A 27,399-nucleotide genomic window follows, 5' to 3' on the forward strand; every position below is an offset into this window, starting at 1 on the left:
ATCAGTCGCTCCTGAAATTGGACCTTTTCTAAAACAGCTCCAAGAGATAGTCGACATGGCTGCGCCACCGTTTTTCTGAGGTTGAAATGAAAATAATGGCCGTAGTAAATAATATTTATTTAGATGTGATCTATTTTTTGTATGGACCTAATCCAGTCCAGGTTTAGTCTTCAAAGGGGACATGAACTTTTGAAATAATGTCCTCCTGTTTACTGTGGTTGTGTTTTCCTCTACTTTTTGAGCAGTCCAGTCTCTCACTCCTTATGTGTGTCACACTGTGTACGGATGAATTTACCTAGATAAAGAATTCTTGAGCTTGATTCTAATTATTGGCATTGGATTTTGTAGAAGTCCACAAAAGGTTTCCCCCTGTGTCTTTTGTGTGATTTTGACTTGCCCTCCATCAACCATTCTTGGTACTTGTGTAAGCTACCATGTTTGTTTTGATAAAAGACAGACAATGCTTTCCTCTGCTCCACGTGTCGACCCCACTGGAACTTTCCCAGACTATTTATATAGCACAAGGACAGGACTGAGTTGCCAGACCAGTAACATTTGGTGTCACCACAGGAAAGCGGTTCCATCCCATCAGGGCCTTTTAAACAGTAGCGAGGGATTGGCCCTTAATCTCAAGGACGACAAGCCCCGCCCCCACGCAACAGCTGGCTCCTGAACAACACTGCTTGATCATTTCAGTGCTTCTGCTTTCCACCCGATCTGCCGCCGCATGCTCTGGGAATCATCCAAACAGAACAGAGAAAAACAGACTTTGAATGTTTGTTGAATTTTTAGTACACATTCATGAGGGGAAATAACAGCGTGAGTGTGACAAACGTGTGTGTCTTTACACCATTTCAACAATGTAACTGTTGCTTAGGTTTATGGCCTGGGTTTGAGTGAGGCACATTTGATGATTGTACCTTTGTTCTTTGTTTTGTGGTAAAAGGATCAGATTGAGTTAAAGGATCAGGCCACCATGTTTCCAAACTGAGATATGTTCTTACCTGAGCTTAGACGAGTTGATGTGTAACGTTGGTTGTGTCAGAGTGTTGCTCAGAGTATTTATAATATTAAACTACTCAAATGGAGGTCTGTCTGTTGGTAAATGTTAGTTTTTTACATGCATAAGGTTAATTATGATTGACGAACTAAAAATGATCCTAACATTATTCATTACACTGTTAATTATTGGCTGTATTTGTCACAACATTGTGTTTTGTGTGACAGATGGTGTTTGGCTCGCTCACTCTCTTAGAAACACCTCTGCACATGAATTCTTCACTTCAATATTTTCAATAGAACCAGTTTGTTAATGCGACCTGTGATAAGCTATTAAAATATTTTGCCTTGAATAGCTATCACAATAAACAAGCTGGCACATTTGCTTGTGATTCTGAAAGGTGTGATTGTAAGTTTCCCAGATCGGCTCAAACGCTGACCAGACATGAAAACATGACCTCCTGCCCTGCTTCTGTCACAACCAGCCCACTGCGTTTTGCCCTGACTCTTGTGTCTGAGCAAAGCCATTAGTGTTGGGCTGTTGTCACAAAGACTCTTTGCATGGTGAGCCATGTGACATCCTCATTGCAGTCAGAAGTGGTCTGGTATGCTTTGTTTAGATGTGATTATAGAAGACGATAGGCTACTCTCTCTGACTTATTGATCCACTAACATTTCCTGCAGAGGAACTCAAGTCTCTGTCTCTCCAGGAACTATATGATGAAATAAGACACGTATATCGGGGGTCAGGCTTTTGCAGAGACCTCCTTAAAGGAATAGGCCACCGTTTTTACATACTGAGATATGTTCTTACCTTAGCTTTGACGAGTTCTTTAGGACCTGTCTGATCTTCACCCGTGCCTTCAGTCACGTAAACACAGCGCAGACGGCGTTAGCATTTAGCCTCTCCCCCTCTCCTCTATAGCTCCAAAACAGGTCAAGATAGAAGCTACCAAGCTCTTCCACGTTTTCACTATTTAAATATGGTTACGTGAAGTGTTCCACTACAAAGTATAATTACACAAAATGAAACAATTTTCTAAGCGGATAAAAGGGGGAACTATATTGTAAGGCGTAATAATACCAGGAGTAATTTGGCATCCACACAGTAAAGTGAAGATTACTGCGCGGATTTCGAACTACTCCTGGTATTATTAGGCCTTACAATATAGTTCCCCCTTTTATCCACTTAGAAAATCCACATTGTTTAATTTTGTGTAATTATACTTTGCAGTGGAACACTTCACGTAACCATATTTAAATAGGGAAAACGTGGAAGAGCTTGGTAGCTTCTATCTTGACCTGTTTTGGAGCTATAGAGGAGAGGGGGAGAGGCTAAATGCTAACGCCGTCTGCGCTGTGTTTACGTGATTGAAGGCACGGGGGAAGATCAGACAGGTCCTAAAGAACTCGTCAAAGCTAAGGTAAGAACATATCTCAGTATGTAAAAACAGTGGCCTATTCCTTTAACAGAGTACGCAGAAGTATAAGGCCCCACAGCAGCCCAGACTGAACGTTTGGTCTCATTTGAGCAGAAGCTGACAGAGGACAGTGGCTCAGTGGTTTGAACATTCTTCCATGGATCCAAAGGCCAGTAGTTCAAATTGTTCAAATCGTTATTACAGAGACAAATGGCGGTGATGAACAGAGACAGATTGTACTTTCTGACCCCAAGATCGAACTAACTTGTGCAGTTCCTTGGCAGTGATTCTTGGAGGGTCAGGATCAATTGCCATCCTCCTGACAGTGCACTGAGAGAAGATAAGCACAATGGCCAGGAACTGATAAATTATCTTTTTTTTTCTACTTCTGTTCTTCTAATTAGGAGCATGTGAGAGAGAAGAAAACAAGATTGACTTAAATACTTCTATATTTTGCACAGGGCCTCAACAAAACGTCTCCGGGCAATTTATTTGATTGCATGCATTTTGATTTGGCTTCAAATGAGATTTGTTGATTGAAAATATCCACGGCAGTCCATGAGAAACCCACAGCACATAACGCCTCAGCAGCATGTCCTTGAATGTGCAGCTCCCTCACAAACGTGTGGGCTGCAAGAAACCCTCAAACAAGTCACGCACAACTGCCAGTTAATTAGCTCCTATTTTCTTCGATTATGCGTTCTCTGTATGTTTTCTTCGGAAACACATTGTCTTGTCTCACTAGGTGCCACAGTCAGAGATGCCACCACGCGAGCCCAAAGCGGGAGGAACAGCAGCAGCGAGAGGCGGGTGGGGGGGGTGTCGGGGAGTGGATTAAGACGCCCATCTGTCGTGAAGCAGCGCAGGGTCCAGATCAACGAGACGACATGATTGTTATGACCGGAGGGATATTTAGACATGAGTCATTCATGTAGCACTCACACTGATGATGATGAATAGGTCGCGTTCATTTCACATCACATTCTGAAGAGTCCGGGGTCTCTCTGTTGGCAACGATGAGTTCAGATCAGATTCATTTCTAACAATAGTTTCAAAATTGGTGTGATATTTGTTGAAAGAACGGTGCAACCTCGTCCTCGTCCAGCAGGTTTTCCATTTGTAAAGGCATTTATAGTTGTCATCTTGATAAGTGTTGCACAAGACTTCCGAGAGACTTCTTCGCGGTCATCTCTTCAATCAAGCTGGTCTTAAGCTCTTTTCCATGAGATCCTGTTTCTCGTTATCAAACAACCTTTACTTCGGATAAGCCTTAACTGTGCTCTGGCAAACAGATGGAAGAGGTGTTCAAAAAACACATTCATACAGGCAATGTACATTCACAATATGATGGGATAAGTAAAAGTTTTCAACATTTTGCCAGATCACATTTATCTTGCTTCTATTGACATTTTGAACATCTGTGCCATATACTGTAGCCAACAAGAAGCCAGTAAAGGGTGGCACACTTTTTCATAACTTTTATTGCTCCAGGCCTACCTAAGAATGTGTAACTTTTGCAGGAAACAGAAACTTGAACGATAATCTCTCCCAGTCTCCCTGTACTTGTGCTACATTTGTAAGAACATTAGAACAGTTACAACGCTATGATATCTTTGTTCTCTTTGATACTTCATCTCTATGTAAGATACTTGCACAATGCAGAGGAGAAGTTGCTTTTAGTTTTCATTTCACACAGATTGTTGACAGCATTTAGCAAGGGCAATGCCTCTGTCTGAGCTGTTGTTGATGACCTTCAAGGAATTCACTTTTTGTTTATTTATTTATTTGTTTATTTGGTCGGGACAGTGCATGTTAATGAACATGCATGGATACATGCATGTAAACACGCCACACCGGAGTGTAGCCTTAGGCTAATTTTAATCCATTGTCCCACACTCACACTCTTAAACACACTCTTGTTCATTCTGGCCTGGCTATTGTACATGTTTTAGTGGAAGGGGACACCGGAGTACCAGGAGGAAACCAACGCAGACACAGGGAGAACATGCAAACTCCACACCGAATGGCCCTGTTCTGGTGGGAATCGAACCCGGACCTTCTAGCTGTGAGGCACAAGTGCTAACAGATTCAACAGTGAGAATGGACCTCACATCATCAGGATTATACTGTACCTCTGCTGTTAGTTGGCTTCAGTAAAACCTTCAAAGAAGAGATGGTAGTTGTACTGCTCTTGTGGAAGAAAGTCTTTTGAGCTTCTTCCCAGGGCGATATTGTTGTGGGGTCTGGTTTTATGCACAGGGAGACGACACAGACTAGCAGACGGAGCTCAGCTCACTCAGCGCTGTAATAGCATACATGTTATAGCCCTTCATTTTACTTATCCAGTATATTGATGCCAAAATTGTAACAAAAGACAGTGTTCCACTCCTAATGTGCAACAATTGACAGATGTACAGTTGATACAGATGCTTAAAATATGAGAAGTTAATTTTGTGAATCACCCCAATATATGTGCAGTGCCCACGAATACAACCATAACTTGAATCTCGAGTCCTGAACATACTTCTCAAAAACATATTTGAAACTGTAGCCTTTAATTCTTATTTTAGAATGAGGTGTAAATTTGTGTAATTATGTCTTCAAATTGGTAACGCTAAATGCACATGGCTCTTGGAAAGTGTTCTTGCAGGGACAGGGCTTGGAAGTATGAGAGCTAATGGGGCAGATCTTTAGAAATTGGAGCATAATTTAACATTAATCATCTCAAATAAAAAGAAATGAATGAGCAGGGATAATGATGGGAATAATATCTTTCTGCCAGGTCAGGTCTGTGCCACAGTTAATTAACCCATAAAAAGTCTTAATAAAAGGGATTTTTAAACTACTTTGAAGCCTTTAGCCATAGGATCTCTTAACAAGTATAATATTGTATAATATAGATTATGAACCACCTAATTTACACTCCATATATGGGTTTTATCACGATTTCTTTATTTGTGAAGTGTGCCATTTTATAAATAAAGGTTCTTCCTAAATATTTATTCATTTTAAAGCTCTGACTGAGCTCTTTTCGGTGCTGAAAACAGAACTGGGCCTATGCGACTCGCAGCTACGAGGTGAGTGGGCGTGTATGTTCAAGAGCAGAAAGCACTTCCTGGAGGGGGTGGGTCAGCCCAAGGTTACGCAATCATGTTCAGTCGAGTCTTTCTCCAGGAGAGGGCGGAGCAGCAGTTCCGAGAGCAGGATTAGTGAGGATTGCCCAGGAGTGCAGGATCGAAGCCAAATATTACCGTGTAGATGTTTTTGATAAGGAATAAGCATTGTTACAAGGTTAAAAGCTCAAATAACACTTTGCATAATATTTACTTGATGAGAAATTATAGTAATAGAAAAGTGTAAGTTAAGGTTTCTATTACCAGAATACTAGAACGCATTGGTGAAATCCAAGTACGTTTTTTTCATGACGGGACAAATGGACAAATTAGTTTGATTTAGCGTAATATGGTCTAATGTTAAGCGCACTCTTAGTCCGACCCCATCTCGTCTCCAGGACAGTGCCCGAACATAAACAAAGGACGTGCTGGAGAGCCTGTTAAAACTCCAAACTGTCCGGTGTAATGTCAGACGCACTTGGCACTAAAGCGTAAACCTCTTTTTTCGCCTATTTATCTGATGCTGTCGGATCATTTGTTTGCCACTGGAATAGACCAAATTTGGGCAACATTTGCGGACAAGCTTACCTCATTTAGTGCCTTTTCTTTTGTGAGCTGAATTTGGAAGTCTGCTCAAGACCAGGGCGCCAGACTGACACCCAGATTATGAGAATGGACGGTTACAGTATGTCAAGACAATGACAAACTTTGTATGGAAAAAATAACGGTAAGCTTGGATGGTACCAAACGATTTTCAATGCATTTTTTGGTATTATTGCTCTTACGTGTTCATCATCCCTATAGTAGCCTGCATTAGAGTACCTCTCAGCAGCACTTAACCTGTCCGTGTGGAGCTGAATTGGATTTGTTGAAGAGGAGGGAGAAAACGTCATCCACTGCACTTGGAGCCTGCAAACAGTCAACGATCTCGTATGGAATAGAGAGTCTGAGGCACTGTAAATTACTTGAGTATCTTTCCTCTCCCCACTACAGATAGATTGAAAGATAAAAAGCTTATAACACTATCCAGAACAAAATGTGGTGATACACAGATGTATTGTTAATGCCACTGACTCGCGACAGGGAAGGTTTGTCCCCAACACTGCGCTTAAGTAGCTTTCTCAAGTATATATTTTTTGCGACCGGAGCAGTCATTGCCAGTACGGAGACGTCATTGCCAGTATGGAGACATGGCCCTCTTAACAATATGCTACATTATGCACGTGCTTTCAGGCTGGACAATAAGATTGGCACTGTCTTTCCACTCCCCTGATCTTTTAATCCATTCACGATTAGCAGGGTCCCACACAAATGAAGAGATAGCTCAAGATTTTTGTAAAGGACAATGAAATGGACAGTCACTGCAACACGTTACAAACAGGTTGTATCTGAATCTTGTCCCAAAGGAAACGACAGTGATCCTCAGTCTGTTGGTGTAAAACTCGTGGATGTCCTCAGTCTGTTGGTCTAAAACTCGTGGATGTCCTCAGTCTGTTGGTGTAAAACTCGTGGATGTCCTCAGTTTGTTGGTGTAAAACTCGTGGATGTCCTCAGTCTGTTGGTCTAAAACTTGTGGATGTCCTCAGTCTGTTGGTCTAAAACTCGTGGATGTCCTCAGTCTGTTGGTCTAAAACTTGTGGATGTCCTCAGTCTGTTGGTCTAAAACTCGTGGATGTCCTCAGTTTGTTGGTCTAAAACTCGTGGATGTCCTCAGTTTGTTGGTCTAAAACTCGTGGATGTCTTCAGTCTGTTGGTCTAAAACTCGTGGATGTCCTCAGTCTGTTGGTCTAAAACTCGTGGATGTCCTCAGTTTGTTGGTCTAAAATTTGTGGATGTCCTCAGTTTGTTGGTCTAAAACTCATGGATGTCCTCAGTTTGTTGGTCTAAAACTCGTGGATGTCCTCAGTTTGTTGGTCTGAAACTCGTGGATGTCCTCAGTCTGTTGGTCTAAAACTCGTGGATGTCCTCAGTTTGTTGGTCTAAAACTCGTAGATGTCCTCAGTCTGTTGGTCTAAAACTCGTGGATGTCCTCAGTTTGTTGGTCTAAGACTCGTGGATGTCCTCAGTCTGTTGGTCTAAAACTCATGGATGTCCTCAGTTTGTTGGTCTAAAACTCATGGATGTCCTCAGTCTGTTGGTCTAAAACTCATGGATGTCCTCAGTTTGTTGGTCTAAAACTCGTAGATGTCCTCAGTCTGTTGGTCTAAAACTCGTGGATGTCCTCAGTTTGTTGGTCTAAAACTCGTGGATGTCCTCAGTCTGTTGGTCTAAAACTCATGGATGTCCTCAATTTGTTGGTCTAAAACTCATGGATGTCCTCAGTTTGCTGGTCTAAAACTCATGGATGTCCTCAGTCTGTTGGAGTAAAACTCGTGGATGTCCTCAGTTTGTTGGTCTAAAACTCGTGGATGTCCTCAGTTTGTTGGTCTAAAACTCGTGGATGTCCTCAGTTTGTTGGTCTAAAACTCGTGGATGTCCTCAGTCTGTTGGAGTAAAACTCGTGGATGTCCTCAGTTTGTTGGTGTAAAACTCGTGGATGTCCTCAGTTTGTTGGTCTAAAACTCATGGATGTCCTCAATTTGTTGGTCTAAAACTCATGGATGTCCTCAATTTGTTGGTCTAAAACTCGTGGATGTCCTCAGTTTGTTGGTCTAAAACTCGTGGATGTCCTCAGTCTGTTGGTGTAAAACTCGTGGATGTCCTCAGTTTGTTGGTCTAAAACTCGTGGATGTCCTCAGTTTGTTGGTCTAAAACTCGTGGATGTCCTCAGTTTGTTGGTCTAAAACACATGGATGTCCTCAGTTTGTTGGTCTAAAACTCGTGGATGTCCTCAGTTTGTTGGTCTAAAACTCGTGGATGTGCTCAGTTTGTTGGTCTAAAACTTGTGGATGTCCTCAGTTTGTTGGTCTAAAACTCGTGGATGTGCTCAGTTTGTTGGTCTAAAACACATGTCCTCAGTCTGTTGGTGTAAAACTCATGGATGTCCTCAGTCTGTTGGTCTAAAACTCATGGATGTCCTCAGTTTGTTGGTGTAAAACTCGTGGATGTCCTCAGTTTGTTGGTCTAAAACTCATGGATGTCCTCAATTTGTTGGTCTAAAACTCGTGGATGTCCTCAGTTTGTTGGTCTAAAACTCGTGGATGTCCTCAGTCTGTTGGTGTAAAACTCGTGGATGTCCTCAGTTTGTTGGTCTAAAACTCGTGGATGTCCTCAGTTTGTTGGTCTAAAACTCGTGGATGTCCTCAGTTTGTTGGTCTAAAACACATGGATGTCCTCAGTTTGTTGGTCTAAAACTCGTGGATGTCCTCAGTTTGTTGGTCTAAAACTCGTGGATGTGCTCAGTTTGTTGGTCTAAAACTTGTGGATGTCCTCAGTTTGTTGGTCTAAAACTCGTGGATGTGCTCAGTTTGTTGGTCTAAAACACATGTCCTCAGTCTGTTGGTGTAAAACTCATGGATGTCCTCAGTCTGTTGGTCTAAAACTCATGGATGTCCTCAGTCTGTTGGTCTAAAACTTATGGATGTCCTCAGTCTGTTGGTCTAAAACTCATGGATGTCCTCAGTTTGTTGGTCTAAAACTCATGGATGTCCTCACTCTATTGGTTAAAAACTCAAACTGGTCACGCACGCACACACATTTTTTTTTCTTGTCAGGGTTCTTTTCTTGTAGGCAAATAACAAAAATAAAGAAAAATCAACTTTCTCCTCTACCTCTACATTTTCCCATTGAATTTGTAAAGGACCCACCTAGCCATAGTGAGAACAAACTCTGCACTAACAGCTGACTGGGAATTTAAAAAAAAAACGTGGATTTTCTTGCTGTGAAACAGGGAAGCCAACTCAAAAATGTTTCAATCATAAACAGTATCTCATGGCCTTGGCTTAACCACTGAAAAGAAAATCTTCTGCTTTTTGTGTGTATAACCTACCACACTCAAAACACCCACCTTCAAAGGCCACAGATGGCCTTTAGCATTTGTCCTCTTTCTACTTGACATGACTACACAAACTGCTCAAGGTTGCAGCACACACTGTTTATGCTTTAGTGGTGGTGATATGTAGCAGGACATACCGTCAATTATAAGCACAAATATTCAGACCTACAAAGAAAATTTGGACAAATATACATATAAGTATAACTTTTCCATTGCTGTCGAATTCATGTATTGTTCCAACGCTCCAAAGTTGTGGCACTAATAATGTTTAAAACGTTTAAACTGGAATCAAGAATGCCTAGTAAATGAAATTCCCAACAAAGGGGCAATCAGGGTGTACACTAAAATCACTTTGCATGGACCCATTTTGTAAAGGTCATCTCATTAGCAGGTCATTGCAATGCTAATCATGACATTAAAGATTTGTCCTCTTATATTTAGGCTCGCGTAATCACCAGAAGACCCAGCGGTGTGGGCAGGCATACGTTCAAGATGTTGGATGCCGGACTCTCTGATCCAATGCTCAAAGCAACTGGCATGTTTGTGACCTTGGAAAGCAGATGGGCAGTACACAGTAAAATAGGATGAAACGAGCAAGCATCACTTAAAATGGGCCCATTTAATGTTCATTTATTTTGAGCTTTAAGATCTCTAATAATGTTCCAGAGAAAGACATACCTGAAATTGTTTTGTGTTTTATTTGTCTATCCTATTGTACATATTGTCAGTGGTAGGGGAAACATCTTGCAACCTCAACGTTTGACTTAAATTCACAGTGTGTCCGACCAATGATGTTGCCGTGAGTGGGCAGGTTTTACATCGCTAATAAACAAGGCAGTGATGAAATACCACAAGGTATGCTGCTCCAGACTCATAAGCACAAGTAACTTTCTGAAACTAAATACTTGTTTTCGTGCTTTGACGTTCTGAGACGAGCGGTGATTGACTAAAACGATGTGCGCTCCATCCAATCAGCAGCAAACATACCCCCAAAAGTCCATCCTCTTCCCGAACGATTAAAACAGGAGCCTTTCCAGCTCAAACTTCTCACAAAACATACCACGCCTCTCAATTAAGTCCTTAAAGGTGCACTATGCAACCTTTTATGTAAAGAGAACGTTGGAATCCTTGGGGGGGGTTAGCGTAGCGCCTTTACTTACAATCCTGATGGACTGTAGGACGCTCTGGGATCAATAGTTTTTTAGATTTTCACTGCTGCTTGATCGGTCTCCAAGGTTACATACACTCCATTTTGAAAACCTACTAGCAATCTGAATAAAAAAAAACTGAAATGAAATTGATCCTTAAGCGTCATAGGAGCCACCGGGATGGAAAGTGAACCAACCATACAGCCACTGAAAGGTCAAATACGCACTAATATCAACTTTTTTTTTTGACATAAAAAGTTGCATAGTGTACCTTTAACAAAACATGGGCCACATCAGGTTTTAACTAGGATCCAAGTACTTAATTTAGACTTACAAAAACATCAAATTAAGGCAAAGTCACCCTCTAATGTGTGCACAGAAATTAGAGCTGAATTACTTTTATCTGTTTTTATACATGTACATTATTATACGTTATGAACATGAAAAACCATGCTAAAAAACAAACAGTTTCCAAAAGTCTGAATAAAGCTAAATATACAAACTTACACAACTTCAGCAGTACAGTCTTTTTAATAACAACGGTAAAAACAGTCTGTGGTTTGGAGCCGATGCTAGCATGTACAGTAGTAGGCCAATTAAAATACAATACAATAAGCATATTATATAACGAGAAAACCAAGGATGAGAATTGAATTAAGGTTTTAAAATAGCTGAGGTCCTCTTGTTTTCATGGTTAAGAGGCAAATCTGTACCACGCTCCTCCTCCCATGCGGACTAATGCGTTCGTATGTGCGCGATCGGCTCTCACGGGATGAGCTTCAGGGATTAGATTAGAATGTGTGGTCCTCGCAACAGCAGCCAGCCTCATAGCTAAACAAAACAAAACAAAAAAACACTAACCAGCATGAAATAAGAACTCCAAGTCTGTGGGATTAACCAATGATTGTATGTAAAAGCCACAAATAAAACAGGATGTGGTCACCGCAAAGATGATAATAATACTACTCGTGTTGAAATGATAAACGACAACTCAAAAAAGTCTCCGAATTCAAAGTGTGTTTGCTCGCGTTTGTGCTGCTAATGTCACTCTGTAACAAGGAAGAAAAAACATACTCTTGGACATTCAGTTTATCGATGTATAGGCCTCAAACCGTGCAAAGATTTTTCAACAAATTGAGTCCAATTTTAAGTGCATATGACGGGTTTTCATGCTTTGATCGGATAATGCCTGAAAGCCGTAGTTTTACTCCGAGAGCGTGATTTAATGACGTAGAAAGCCGACATAAACGTTTTTTATGCTCTACAGTAGGTGACATAGAAAGAGGGAGAATTCCAAGCTCGGACTTCTTCATAGAGACAGTCCTAAGGGAAATGTGAACCAGTGGGGGAAAACAAAGGTGCTGTGTCACTTCGAATACCACTGCTGGATGGAAAGTAACAACAACGCAAAGACATAGAGAAGGAAGTTCAACGAGTTATTCTTTTTTTTACAAAGTTATCATAAATTGCTGCATTTGAGACTCGGCTCAAAGCACAGCATTTTTTACATCTAAAGAACAATAGGTTACATTTTGTAATGCTACAAACATCCAAAAGGACGCAATTTTGACTTTTTTTAAGTGTGCTTGCCCCCCACAATGAGGACTATATCGATGGTTGCATGGCCTCGCCTATGGAATTGTTGACCTCTTCCTATGTCACATTCTATAAAATAATAAACGTTGCAAAAAAAAAAGACACTATAGAGAAAAAAAGTTTCAGTTTGAGTGAAATGGGTTGTCTAACCAGTCATATGCACTTTCATCCTTCAAGTTAAATGAATGGCTGGTCCGCGACACCACTCCTCCTTGTATTATGCCACTGCTCCAAAAAGTCTGCTAAAAATGGCCAACTCAATATAAGGCCACTAATTGAAAAAAAAAAAAAAAAAGTCTCTTCGATTGGTCCAAGTTGTACCTCTCAAGTCTCTTTGCCAAAAAACAAACAAAAAAACAGTGAGCAACCGAGTGCCAGCTGTCCTCAGTCATCAGAAACTTGCAAAGAGTTTTAAGTCAGATCAGTCAGATAGGCGTTCTTTCGGAATGACCACTCCTGTAAGTCAGTTGCGGTAAAAAAGGACAGCGGGCGGACACAGATGTCAGATGTCCCCGTGTTCCGAGTGCGTAGGGGTGGGGGGGTTGGTTGTTCTTAGACGTCCAGGCGACAGTCACACAGCTCCTTGTAGATGCGCTTTCGAATGCGGGGCATGTCTTCCTGACTGAAGCGGAAAGGCTGCCTCACTGACAGACACCGGCAATACTGAGAAGACAATCACAAATCATACCGGTTCAAACTTCTCACACATTTACGATTTCATGATTGAGATGGAAAGAGCAATAAAACAAAGATTACATCAAATATTATATATACTGTGGAATGTTCCAGGTTATATGTTGTAACATCGTAAGAGAAATACAAAACTGCATTTTTGCAACATCTTGGTTGAAATAGTACATAGTGCGGCTTTGATGCATCTTTATTAGGGCAGCACCATTTTGACAAAAAAACGAATAGCGATTTTTGGACAAATATGGCAATTGCGATTTGATTTTGATTTTTACATTTGAAACGAGAGTTACGTATGTAACTACGGTTCTATGAATCCCGGATGACCGCCAGAGGCGGTGCTGAAAGCACTGAATGTTCCCTTCGCGCATGCGCAGTTCGAGTAGGAATACCAACAACGTCACAAACTTGTGACCCTCGGATGGCCAATCAGAGGCTATATAGCCCGATGACTTCCGAGGCTCTGTTCCTGCAGACCCCACTCGCGCGAACGCAAGGATCACGAGTGACAGAGAATCTCTGGCGGTCATCCGGGATTCATAGAACCGTAGTTACATACGTAACTCTCGTTCTATTTCATCCCTCCTGACCGCCAGAGGCGGTGCTGAAAGCACTGAATGACGAATACCAGCCAAGTCACGAGGAAATCCGACCACACACCTCAGGAAGCGGACTCAGAGGATCCCTGAAGAAGCACAGCATCCAGAGACTGAGAACCCGCCACATTCACCCTATAGAACCTGGTGAAGGTAGTGGAAGATGACCACGAAGCAGCATCACAAATGGCGTCCAGAGGCATCCCCCGCAAGGCAGCCCATGACGTTGCAACGCCCCTAGTAGAGTGGCACCGAACAGGAGACGGCAGGGGACGGTTCCCAGCCTCGTAAGCATGAGAAATCACCTCCACAATCCAGTGGGACAGGCGCTGCTTCGAGAGAGCACAACCCAGCCTAGCACCACCAAAACACACAAAAAGCTGGTCCGACTTACGTACACCCGCTGTGGCAGCAATATACGTCCTCAATGCCCTAACAGGGCACAACAACTCCGAACCTGACCCACCGGGTGAAGGTTCCAACCGCCCAAGCCGCAAAGGCTGATTGCAGTGAAAACGAGACAAAACCTTGGGGAGAAAGGCAGGGTTAGGCCACAACGTAACCCCAGAGCCATCAGGAGCCCACCTCAGGCACTCGGCACTAACAGACAGGGCATGTAGCTCACCAACCCGCTTCGCTGAAGCAATGGCCAGCAAAAACGCAGTCTTCAGAGATACCCACCGCAAGTCAGCACGAACCAACGGCTCAAAAGGAGGCAGCCCCAAAGCCGACAGCACAAATGGTAGATCCCAAGGTGGAGTCCGTGGGGCCACCGGCGGACGTAATCTCCGTGCACCCCTAAGAAAGAGAGACACAAGACTGTGACGCCCCACAGGAGCATTGCCGACAAGAACATGGTGACATGATATTGCCGCGACATACACCTTAAGAGTGGCGGGAGTGCGCCCCTTATCCAAAAGTGACTGTAAAAACTCCAAAACAGTAGACACCGAACAAGAAACAGGGTCTTTACCATGAGCAGCACACCAACGAGAGAACAGCGTCCATCTGTTGGAATACATCCGCCGCGTAGATGGCGCTCTGGCATTCAGGATGGTCCTCCTGACAGGATCCGACATATCCGTCAGAGACCCCTCGGATCCCCCAGTGGCCACACCCACAGCTGCAGCCGATGCGGCGCGGGATGCCAGATCCTCCCGCCCAACTGAGAGAGAAGATCCGCCCGGTCGGGAAGGCACCATGGCTGGCCGTGGCAAAGACTGTACAGTAGTGGAAACCACGTCCGCGCCGGCCAAAACGGGGCCACCAACAACACCAGGTGACCCTCTTGGAGAATCCTCTGAAGGGTCGGCATAATCAGAGGTATCGGCGGGAAGGCGTACAGCAACGTTCGAGGCCAGGGGTGAGCAAAGGCATCCTGGCCGAGGGAGCCCGGCTCCCTCAGGGAAAACCACAGAGGACAGTGCGCCGTGTCCTGACTGGCAAAAAGGTCCACCCCCGCTACGCCAAAAATGCCCCAAATTGACCGCACCACCTCTGGGTGGAGGCGCCACTCCCCCGGAGGACACCCCTGACGGGAGAGGAAATCCGCAGACCTGTTCCACACCCCCGGTAGGTACACTGCCCGCAGGCTGGACAGACGAGAGGCAGCCCATGTAAGGAGGTCCCGTGAAGCCGCCAGAAGCTCCGCGGACCTGGTGCCTCCCTGGTGATTTACATGATACACAGCGGTTGTGTTGTCTGAGCGAATGAGCACATGCTTCCCCCTCAGATGAGGCAGAAGGCACCGTAAGCCCTGGTGCACCGCACGGAGCTCGAGCACATTGACATGGTCGTTGCGCTCCCCTAGAGACCACAGACCGTGGGCCGCCCTGTGCTGCCACACGGCGCCCCAGCCTGTACGGCAGGCATCCGTCGTTACCACCTCCCTGCGTGACACGACAATGCCCATGGGTACCCCGCTGAGTATGTAGGCCTCGTTCCGCCATGGGACAAGAGCACACAGGCACCTCCACGACACACGAAGCTTCCGACGCCTGTGCAGTTTGGGGTCTAAACGGAAACCATTCAACCATCTCTGAAACGACCGCAGATTGAGAAGCCCGAGAGGGACAATACGGGACACTGAAGTCAGCATTCCCAGGAGGCGTAGAAACGTGACATAATGCAACAACCTCCCTAATCTGAACCGACTGAGTAGGAGGAGGATATTGCTGACCCGCGGAAGCGAGGGGCGAGCCAACATGGTGGTCGTATCCAGGGTCATACCTATGAATGTCGCAGTCTGTGAGGGGATCAGACAACTCTTCTCCAGATTTACAGTTATCCCCAGCTGAGCCACGTGTGAAAGAAGAAGGGACGTGTGTCGAGCCACCAGTGCACGAGAGGGGCCGCAAACCAGCCAGTCGTCTATGTACGGCAGAACCTTCATCCCCTGGGACTGCAGAGGTGCCAGCGCTGCAGTCACAAAGCGTGTGAACACCCTCGGAGAGAGAGAGAGACCGAAGGGGAGCACTCTGAACTGCCAGTGTCGCCCTCGATACGCAAACCGGAGGAATCGCCTGTGCTGAGGCGAGATGGGGACATGGAAATAGGCGTCCTTGAGGTCTATGGAAGTGAACCATTCCCCCTCGCGGACTGACTGTACAACCTCCGCGGCGGTCAACATATGGAACGGAAGCGCTTTCAAGAACCGGTTCAGTCCCCGCAGATCCAAGATGGGTCGAAAACCGCCTGTCTTTTTCGGAACAAGGAAGTAAGGAGAATAAAAACCCCTGGGTTGCCGCAGAGGATTCACTTCCTCGATGGCACCTTTGGCCAGGAGGACAGACAACTCCTGATCCAGTGCCAACGCTTTTGCCGGGTCGCTGATGATGGTCATTGCGACCCGACGTGAAAGAGGAGGCCGGCGTCGGAACTGCAGCCTGTACCCCTGGGTCAAGGTAGCAACCACCCATGGATCCAAGCCATGAGCAGCCCAGCAACTGAGCTGCTCGCTGGTGAAATATCCGACTGCCGGCCGGAGACCCTCATCTCCTAGCCCCCTGGCCCCGTGGGAACCTGGGGGCGCGACGGGAACGATCAATCGGTTGTGCCCGACCCGCTGGCGCACGGGAAGGGCCACGAAAATCCCCGTCCGGCCTCTGCCGGGTCACAGGCTGGCGAGAACCGTCAACAACAGGGTAAGCGCGAGGCGAGAACCGAGGTCTATGGGGAGGAGGCGGCGGGCCCCCGAAACGAGGAGGAGGCATGGCCCTATTAAGGCCAGACAACTGCTGGCGGGTCTCACGAGCACGAATGGTCCTCTCCAGCGCCTCCAGCGCAGCCGGCCCAAAAAGCACTCCAGGTTCCACTGGAACACCCCGCAGAGTTCTACGGCACGCCTCCGTCAGGGGTGACTGTGCCAGCCATACCTGCCGACGAGCCTGGCACAAGAAAGACATCATTCGGCCAAGTTCCCGCGTCAAAAGGGCAAATGCCTGCAGCGCAGCATCACTAAACCCAACTGAACTGGCAGGAGAGCCGCCCGCAGGCAATGAAGCAGAAAGGGCAAACATCAAATGCGCCAAGGAGTTCCCAATGCGACCAGCACGGGCGCCAGCATTGTAGGTCCTAGTCAGCAGATCGTCCGTGACACGACATTGGGGTCGTGGGCAACGAACATTCGGGCGCAGCGCCTCCTCGGGAGAGACAATCAGGGAAGCAATGGCCGGCTCAACCGCAGGCATGTGCTCCAGCCCGGCCTGATCAGCACCCTGCATAGCCGCCAACGCTCTGCCATCGGCCGAAAGGCGAGCAAAGGCAGTAGGTTCCCTCCAGCATGCATGTAATTCCGTCAGATACTCTTCAGAAGGCGGGACGGTAAAGGTGGAAGGCGGCCGCCCACGCCTAAAAAAAGCACTACCCGGGGCAACTGCATCTGGCTGTGGCACCTCCACCTGGAGGCTCTGTAGTGCCAACCGCAGGACAGACTGCATCGAACTGTCCTCAGCCTCAACCAGCGAGCCCTGGTCAGAACCACGAGAGCCCGCCACGGAAACCTGCGAGGCGGCATCCTCACAGTCCTCCGAAAAAAGAGATACAGAAGCAGCCAGTGAAAGGACGTCATCCTCAGGGGGAAGGACAGGCATGGTCCGAGAAGACCCACTATCCTCCGACACATTGTCCAACTGGCGAGCCCGAAACATGGACTTCATCTCAGCCAGTTCAGCCGACAGCCGCTCGACCTGCGAGGAGAGAGCCCTGTCCTGCGCAGCCTTCTTCTTAGGGGGAGCCGCCAAGGCGGCCTCACCTTTACGCTTGGAGCGCCTAACTGGGCCCGGTGCAGCCAGCGCCTCTAGGGGCAAGTCGCCGCCAGAGGAAACCTGTGCCAACCGGGCCAGTCGCACTGCCCTAGACATGAAGCTGCAATTCATGCACGGGTCATCAGAAAGCCCCTCTCTCAAATGATCGGGCCCGAGACAGACAGGACAGAGGTCATGGCCGTCATCAACCTGGAGTGAGGCGCCACAGGAAACACAACAGTGACCACCATCCATGGCAAAAAACGGTGTCTCGTTAGGAAGGACAAAACACACGCTAAGTCACGAACCGGGGGAAGGCGGCGCACACGCAGCCTACCCGGCCGGGGAAGTAAGAAAAAAAAACAACACAGCACCAGAAGGCTGAGCAGTCACTATGAGTTCAACCAACTCACAAAATTCACACCATAAACTGGGGGAAGAGGCGCGTACGCAGTCTGCACCAGTAGAGGCAAAAAAACAAAAACAAAACAAAACACAAGGTACTCACCAAGGGCAACAAAAAACAACCACGGTAAAATAGAAAGGGCCGTGGTGAAAACAACTGCAGTCAGTCGGGGGAGGAGGGCTCACCCACGAAAATCGTAGCAACCTAGCTAACCACACGTAGCTGGCGGAGACAAAAAACCCCAACGCTACACAGAAATCAGGCTATACGGAGCACACCCAGCCTAATTTCCAACCGCCGTAAGCTGGGGGAAGAGAGCGGACACGCTGTCTACCCAGCAAAGGCGAGAGAGAGAGAAAACCCCAATACACGTACCTGGGAGGGCAAGAAAACAAACGATGAGTAGCGTCGCAGCCCTTGGAGGGCGGAGAACCCCGCTCCTCCGACACAGCAGTCGCAAGGCTACCGGCGACGTACGTAGAATCACAGAAAAACAAAAAAACAGTAGTAGTGTGCACAATAGCTTAAACCAAAGCAGTAGACACACCTGCAGTACCAACTGCGCGCGAGAAGAAAAAAGGAACAGAGCCTCGGAAGTCATCGGGCTATATAGCCTCTGATTGGCCATCCGAGGGTCACAAGTTTGTGACGTTGTTGGTATTCCTACTCGAACTGCGCATGCGCGAAGGGAACATTCAGTGCTTTCAGCACCGCCTCTGGCGGTCAGGAGGGATGAAATAGAACTGCATAAGAGATTGGAAAGGAAGATATGTTATTTTTAGACTGTCTTTAGAACAAGACACAATAATCTATTTTTAAAAATATTTCTTTTAATGTGGACAGCGCCCTCTTCAGGTGGAGTTCGGCTTCCACCTTTCCCCGACATTCAGAGTACCCTTGGGGGACAGCCACGAGACTAAAATAACTCTGGGATGGAATCACAAAAGCGCCTGTCTAAACACTTTAGAATCTGCTTCATGGAGACTCAGACTTTTTATCTGTTACAGCTGAACCTGAGACCAGAGGCTGCACAGTTCTGATCGGTGACATCTATCACTCAAATGCCAGAGACAGAAGAAAAAAAATCCCTCAGCCTCTTGAGGTTAGGTTATTACAGTAGTCAAAACCTGCGATTCGATAGCGATGAACCTTGCAGCCCTAATTTTTATTGTAGCAATTCTTTCTCTGCATTTCTTCAATATCTCTGGGTAGCACATTCTCCACTTTTTGCATCCGATAATAAAATCGATAATTGTCTAGGCCCCTCTTTTGTGTAGCCATGTTTATACTCAAGGCAAAGCACAGGTAGAATCACTTGCGTTTCTCGTTCTCAGTCATTCACTTCCTCGCTGCTTCTCGCTCTGTGGCTGAAAGCGTTGAGGATTTTGGAGCCTATCCCAGGACTTTGGCACAGACAGACATTCATTTTAAGGGAATGAATGCTAGATCCGTGTCTTTGGACAAGAAGTACATCCAAAGGGGGCCAACTGGCGTGAGGATCAATCACAAAACATGCTCCTGGTGAGGCTAACCACTCGAACACTACGCCTTCTTGGGAAATCTGTACAATATGGTGTTTTCCAGACTAATAAAAAAAAAAAAAAAAATCAGTGTTTTTTGTTGTTTTTTTCAGAAAAGCAGCGTTTTAGTTTGCACACCAGCAAGTTTGTAGTCTCTAAAATACTCTATGTGTTACAAAACGCTTTTCGGTTCAGTCTACAAACTAACTTTAACCAAAAATAGAAGCGCAGTAAAAATCCATGCACTTCACTTTGGAAGGTAAGAAAAAGCTTTTCAAGTTGTCATCTGTAAAGAGTTGCCGCTGAACTGGACACTTTTTGCCTCTCAGTCGAATTAGACGTCTTTTATCTCTTTTTTTTTGGCCGAATGTAACTTTCCCTTTTTTCTAACTTTTGACTGCCACCGGCCCACCATGAGACCGAGTAATGGCCTTCAGTCGTGTCCAAATCCGGGACGTGGCAGACACCTGAGACACAGCACGTCTGATTTCTCTGACAAAGATAGAAACTACAAAGATAGAGCTGGGGAGAGAACAGAACAGACGCCAGGTGTAGCGTGGGGGAACAATGCCTCACCTCAAGGACAAAAACTCCACAGTCGCTGTCATTTTTCTGCTGAGGGATCCCCTGGGAACACACAAGTCCAAGAGTCAAAGTGAGAACAAACTCTGCAGCACCGGCTTAGATGGAATGCTATTGTTAGCCCGGAAAGGGCAAGTTATAAAGTTGATAAAACAGGTTGAACTGACTTTGGTAGATCAGGTAATTGCAATTTTTCTAGCAGCTATTGTTATTAGATTAGATTTGCTTTTTGCATTAGAGGGAAGACTGAAATATAAACATAAATATAAACATACATGCATCATGAAACACATGTAGCGACCTCAAGGAAGCAGGATTTTATTAATATTTCTTATTTTGTTTGCAGAGGACACTAGTAGTTCTAACTTTTGCAATTAGGAATTTTTATTTGGGTGCAATTATTTTTGTAACCCTAAAGCAACTGTAGTGACTTAACATTCATTCTTGTTCCCAGTTAACCTTTTTTCTATTTTGTACAATTCATTTGGTCCATGTTTATGGGCTGAATATTGAAGTATACCTAAATATTATATGGTAATATTATATGGAGTTAGCTTTACCTGGTCAATTAAGTTTCTGGGGGTTATACCTTAGAAAGACAATAATTGACCAAGTAACAGAGCATGGAGCAAACTGACGTCACAGGACAATGAGAGGCCCTGTGGTAACCAGGGGCAGCACGGGGCCGCACTCGTTAGCACTCCAAGTGAAACCGCCTTCATGCCACAATTATGGTTAGAATTGAAGCTTATTTTCACACAAGGTCAACTTGGAGAGCTCTGCACTTCCTGGCAATGTCTCGTTTGTTTGTGCAGGAAGTGACAGCGCCAACTAACTCTGGTTCATATCAATTCATTCAATACAAACAGATGTCCTTGAAGATGGCAGGAGACATTACACACAAGTGTTTGGATGTAGTGCTCACATTGCTGCTTAGAAAGCTACCGTATCAATCTCTCGTCTTCCTTTTGTGTTCACATAATAGTTCTGCTCTAAACTTTATACATCATGGACTATTTATGAATATCTGCCGTAAAAATGCTGATATACTACTCCCTGCAGGCGAGAAGAGTTACTGCAGTTTTGGTTCGGAAAGTTTGTTGGACAGTGACCCACATTTAATTACTATTTATTAAATGTCTTACCTTAATAATGGTGATCTTCCAGCCTTTCTGGAACCCTGTCTGTTTCTTCTCTTTGGCTTCAGCCAGAAGGTACTTCATAATGTTCTGAAATGACCACTAGACTTTAGAAGTCAACTCAATAGAAGTAAACGTGTTCAAGGTATAAACAGCGACCCAGTTAAACCACAATATCTGAAATACAAACAGTACTTCATAGAACTCACTTCGGTGGTGTGTCTGAAGACGATGCCTTGGCTGTCGTAGTAACTGATGGTTTTGTGAGCCATACTGACAGTGACCAGAGACCAGTGGATCTCTAAATGAATGGGAATCAGCACCAGCCACTTGGAAAACAGGTCAATCTGAAAGAATACATGAACATGTTTAATAATCTATTGCCATCAAAAGCCCTTGTTTTTCTTTTATGCAAAGGAAGGACTTGCATATCAAACAAAGTAACTCACTTTTTTCGTCCACCTCTTCACGCCCTCGTAACCCTTGGCAACCAGCTGCTTATGGAAAAAGCTATTGAAAAAGTGAACCTGCGAGAACAAATTAATAAAACTAATTAAAACATTGATGTAACAAGGTCCTTGGGTGAAACTTACTATCATCTAATGCATCTTTGTAGCAACTCATTTGTACATGTGCTGAAAGATAAGGATCAAATCAATCTCTGTACAAGACGTACCGACTATTACTGTGATACTTACTCGCTGCTCGGTCGCCTCCATGATGAGTTCTCCGTACATGTTGATGATCTGGAAAGACAAAGGTATGAGAGTTTCTTCATATACTGGTTGTGTGCTATTAATGCTTTTAATTACATAATCACATTTTAGAGTTATAACCTACAATTACAACCTCTGACTGAAATAAAACAGTATGGTCTTATTCTTCACAATGTAATGACGATTGAGACAAGGCTAAAAATAGACCACAGTCCTTTGCCGTTCAAATAGGTTGGACACTTTCTGAGAATAAGCTGCATTACAACACCACAAACTCAACTGTACCGCAACATCATACAGTGAGACAACTCCTGTAATCATTATGTAGTGTCTGCGTACATTGGTGTATGAATGAGAGAATGAATGGGTGAGTGGATCCTTGCTGTAAAGCGCTTTGAGTGCCTAATGTAGGTGGAAAAGCGCTATATAAGTTGAGACCATTTACCATTTACCATTTATGTATAGTGAGATTTGGAAATGATCGTAATATTTATACATCTTACCAACACCACCATTATAGGTTTTATGGTTTTTAATTAATTCAATTCAAACTTTATGGACACACCTCTACACACATTAATACTGTCAATTATGGCTGAAACAACTAATCGATTAATCGACGATTAATCGATTATTGAAATAGTTGACAACTATTTTAGTAATCGATTAACCGTTTTCTGGTTCACACAGACTCAAATAGAGCAAAAATTACATGAAAATGTAGCATTTTTGACGAAACTTTGTTTTTATAGCAAATGTATGTAGTACACTTTATACATTGTAAATTTCATGAATATCTGTTTGTGTCTCATCCAATCAGACGCAGAATTAGCACAAAGAGCCTCCAACAAACATTTACTTTACGTTTACTCCATCAACACGTCCTCAAGCAGCTCTTCTTTAGCTTTATGTGATAAAAAAATGGAAAAAATAAATATTTTCCTACACCATCCATAGCCAAGCGACTAATCGATTAATTGTAAAAATAGTCGATAGATTAGTCGATTACAAAATACTTGTTAGTTGCAGCCCAACTGTCAATCATTTAAAACTCTTATTTATGGCTGTGCCAAAAGAACTGCGCAATGTATCACCAAATAGTTAATGCAATGTTGGTGGACACAGTATGCATACCACAAGAAGATACAATTATCACATCACAGACATCTTTTACTAACACAGCCCAAAACTGAAATGCATGGTAACTTAAAGGTGCATAATGCAAGCTTTTATGTGAAAAAATAAAGTGTATGTATTTGACCAGCAGCTGTATGAGTGGTCAGCATGGCGCTAGTTTCCATCACAGTGGTCTCCAGGACACTCCAGGATTCATTGTTTGGAAGGTTTTCACTGCTGATGGACCCTCCCACCAGAAAACCTACAAAACAACTGATCCTGGAGCGTTCCAGAGACCACCGTGATGGACATAAATGCAGACCATGCAAACAGTCGCTGGGTCTCGACAAGGTCAAATATGCACAACTATCAACTTTAATTTTCTCGCATTAAAAAGTTGCACAATGCACCTTTAAAAATGTGTTTCATTCATGATTTCCCTAATTTAGTTTCCATTTTAACCTTACTTTTGTCCTGATTAAGTATTTTCTTAATTTTTTTTCACAGTGTTTTTTAATTTAATTTTATTTAATGGAATGTATTGTATTGAAATGGTTTAGTAAAATATTGCAATAATATTTACAGCAATATTCAAGACAGTTATTGAATATTGTGCTTTGTTTTTTTTTATAACACCATGCTGCGCCCAGATATTTGACCTCAGGAGAATAGACCAAAGTCTGGGGATGAGAACCTTTTGGACATTGTTTTAGTACCTGGTCGTTGATCCAGTTCTGATCTTCTAATGTGCTCAGATCCTCCAGACTCAGCGTGTGCTTGTTGTGCGTCACCATGAACCCGGCCACCGGCGCTGACGCCAGGCCTGCTCTGTACTGCTTCACCTCCTTCGCAATGTCAAGTCCCCTAAGACAAATAATAGACATTGAGGATTATTTGTTCAATATTAAAATCATGCAACTTTTGAATAAAACAAAAAAAAAATCAAGTTTCAAATTCTTGACTGCTGAGACGAACAAACAACTTGAGGGGACACATTTCCAGCAGGAATGTCAATTTGATACAAACAGATCAATGGTCATGTTTACTTGTTTGAGAGGTCGGACGTGCCGTTCTTCTTCAAATGTTCCACAACATCGGCTTCAGCAAGAGGAACGAAACTGCCGTACTTCACATAAAAGCTCTCCAGGAAGTCTAAAAAGTGACATAGGATTAGAGAATCATAGAGACACACAGCAAATATGAAAAAAATGTATGGCTTGGCAGGTAAACCGAAACTATACCGTGCTAACTGGCGTGTGGTGTTACGCACAGCTAGTCCGGCAATGGTTAAATCACTGTTCTATATCACTCCACAGCAGCTGTTGCCGTCGTAATGATAAACAAATTATCTGCTGCTGTGTGAACTAGTTTCAGCCAAAGCAGTGTGAAAACAGAAAAAACAACACCCCCCTCCGGTCTCTCCACAGACAACAACCGAGCTGTAAAAATCCCAAATTAACCGATGAGTGCGTGGGACCATGGCCATAACTCTTTAATATGCAAAGCAATGGAACTTTCTGTAGTGCCAACATTTACTCCCTACATGAATCAACAGTGTTTTCACCCCAGGTTTTAATAGATGCCCTGCACAGGATTTCTCTTGTAGAGCAGTTTGAGATACCATGACCCAGTTACCTTGCCATAAATCATCATGCTGTAGTATTCAGCTACAAGAAATACATGTCTGTTTGCTCTCTATCCAATTACATCTTCTACGATGTAAAGAAAAAAATGGAATATTCATTGCAGCGCAATTTATATACACACTGAATGTAATTTAAGCTCTTACCGTGGACCATATCAAGAAGCTGCTCACTATCTCCTTGTCCTTCTCTTTGCGATCTGTCGCTGAGCAGCTCTCCACCCGTTTCCTCAGTCTGTGCTACTTTGTCCCATGTCCCTGATCGGCAGTACATCCAGTGGTCTTGTAATGCCCAGGGGTGCACCTCACCACTCAACGTTATCGGCCCATGGGCTGGTGGAGTAACAGCTGGTGGGCGGGATGTCTCTGAATCCATGACCGTTACTTCCTGAGTGTCGTCTGTTGCCGTGGCGGCATTGCCGTTGGACAAAGTTGACAATATAGAGTTTGTTTTGTCGGAGGACTGGTCTATCAAAATCACATCAACAGCTGAGGTATCTCCTGGCTTTATACTATTCTGCAATGGTCCATTTACCACTTGAGATTTGCTTACATCTTCATTACTACACTGCAATCCATTTGTCGAAAGTTTTAAGTTTCCACTTAGCGGCGGAGAATTGAGGACAGCCTGCACCTCATGTCCTAACTTTGCCTGTTTGTTTGCTATTGATGGAACTGGCACCTTCGTTGAAGAACTTAAAATGTTGTCTTCAATTTTCCTTTTGATTTCCCCTGTTGTTGTAAGAGGAGATCCTGTTACTGGGCAACATGAAGACGTTTCTACCGTCTTATCCGAAACCTCCATTTCAATGTCACGATTGTTGACACTCTCCTTTGCTATTAATCTCTCCTCCTTAATGGTATCTTTTACGGCTTGAGGGACGCAGTTTACTGTTACTCTATCCTTCTCAGGAATATGCATTTCTGTTGAGTTTTGTGATGGACTATTGGCTCCCATTTTAGTACCTTCAACTTCACTCAAGTTAGTATTTGGTAAGTTTAAAGTCTTATTTAGGCCCAGGAGTCCTCCAACCTCCCTTTTAGGAGTGTTTTCCAGGTTGTTAGAGGGCCCCCTGCCTCTGGCTCTTCCTCTGCCCCTTCCCCGTCCTCTGCTCGGGGTCTGGACGTTGTGCCCCCGACCGTGCGGACCACAGCAGTCACAAGACTTTGGTGTCCTTTTCCTGCCTGATGTGCGGCCATTGAAAACTGACTGAGCGGAGCTTGGCGTTAAAGTGGACGAAATAGAACTTGACTCATCGCTGTTTGGAGTTTCAGCACTAGCGGGAACTCGAGTGGAGACATCGTTTGAATCCGAGTTGGAGGTAGGTTTTATGTGTGTTTGTTCCGTGCTGATTACGGGTGGAGGCGCAACTGGAGGCGTGACTGGAGGCGCGACTGGAGGCGCTGTGGCAGAGGCTGGCAAAGGCAGTGCAGGCGTTGTATTCATCGGAGAAGTAACGCCGCTGTGAACCATGACTTTCTCCTTTGGCTTTTTAACCCCATTCCCAATGCGTCGCCCAGCTCACTCGCCTGTCCTGCCTTCGTGCCTTCTCCTTGTACAGCACCAAGTTGGCAGGTGTTTTTGTTTCGTGTGCCCTATCCGTGTATCATAGAACGTTGCACAATTCTCCTCCAGTCCAAGAGGTCAGTGGCATACGAGCATACCAAAACATCATCATGTCCTTATGAGATGCCCTACACAAGGAAAAAGGTAAATACAATATTAGAGTCAGCTACATATGGCATTGGGACCTAAAAAACTGTACACAACAGCTCAAAGCATTGACGTAGTTACTGATATTGCATAAATTAAGTACATCATACAAGCCATCGCTAAGACATAATCAAATAATAAACAAGGAACAATATGGAAATGGTTTGCATGCATTGCATATTTGAGAAACATAAAGAGTATTGTTTTCACTGTGTTAATGACGTTGACTAGCATTAAAAAGTTGTTGAGTTGTACGTAAACGAATTCATATTATGACGACATAAAATACGATTTAAAATGGGATGCATTTGTCTTCTTTGTCAAATATACGACAGAAGTCTGTAATTCAAAGGACTGTAAGTTGGTTTATTGGAATTACTTCCGAGAAGATCACAACAATGCCGAGCTAAACGCGTTTGAGGCCAAATTAAATGCACTCGGTCTCCTTGGGGCACTTTAAGTACAGCCGTGTTAGTGCTTGGACAAAACAACCAACCGGTGTGTTAAATTAGGTTTTATAAAGCGCGTGATTTCTTTGGAAAGACCCTTTTGGCAACAACAAGGTAAGGAATAGCAAAACACACGAAAGCTTTGCACAGCCACCGCTCACATTTCCTCCATTTTTGGGAGGAAGTTGCTTTAGTTCGAGAATATATGGGCACTGTCGCTTTGATTAATGACAGATGCAAAGATAAAATGCGGCAGATGCTGCAAATAAACACAGTGATTTTTATTTCAAAGCTGCAAAACAACAATCAAGTTTGGACTTACCACGATCAGAAGAAACAAAACTGTGGTCGCTTGTTGATTGCGTCATCACGGT

At 44.4% G+C, this 27,399-nt stretch overlaps 1 protein-coding gene across 1 annotated transcript; it reads right to left on the reverse strand.

Annotated features, from left to right (window-relative positions):
- Positions 1–12,494: 12,494 nt before the first annotated feature.
- LOC306977325 (sentrin-specific protease 5-like) lies at positions 12,495–26,236 on the reverse strand. The gene is made up of 9 exons (XM_079575609.1): positions 25,010–26,236; positions 24,267–24,372; positions 23,937–24,084; positions 22,087–22,134; positions 21,838–21,915; positions 21,598–21,735; positions 21,395–21,478; positions 20,244–20,294; positions 12,495–12,874 (listed from the first exon to the last, which is right to left on the reverse strand). Exons 1-9 carry the CDS (start codon positions 25,818–25,820, stop codon positions 12,764–12,766), a joined length of 1,575 nt encoding a protein of 524 aa, XP_079431735.1. The 5' UTR covers positions 25,821–26,236; the 3' UTR covers positions 12,495–12,763.
- Between the last annotated feature and the right edge of the window lie 1,163 nt (positions 26,237–27,399).

This window comes from Gobius niger, assembly GCF_951799975.1.
Source record: "Gobius niger genome assembly, chromosome: 17".
Classification (NCBI taxonomy): domain Eukaryota; kingdom Metazoa; phylum Chordata; class Actinopteri; order Gobiiformes; family Gobiidae; genus Gobius; species Gobius niger.

What these genes read in the sequence shown, in the direction of transcription:
- LOC306977325 (XM_079575609.1), bottom strand. Translation starts at nt 25,820, where the DNA reads ATGGGAGCCAATAGTCCATCACAAAACTCAACAGAAATGCATATTCCT. An exon ending in AGAACTGGATCAACGACCAG is followed by an intron (nt 22,135 to 23,936) that starts GTACTAAAACAA and finishes TTGTCTTTCCAG; the next exon opens with ATCATCAACATGTACGGAGA. An exon ending in TGGAGGCGACCGAGCAGCGA is followed by an intron (nt 21,916 to 22,086) that starts GTAAGTATCACA and finishes TTGTTCTCGCAG; the next exon opens with GTTCACTTTTTCAATAGCTT.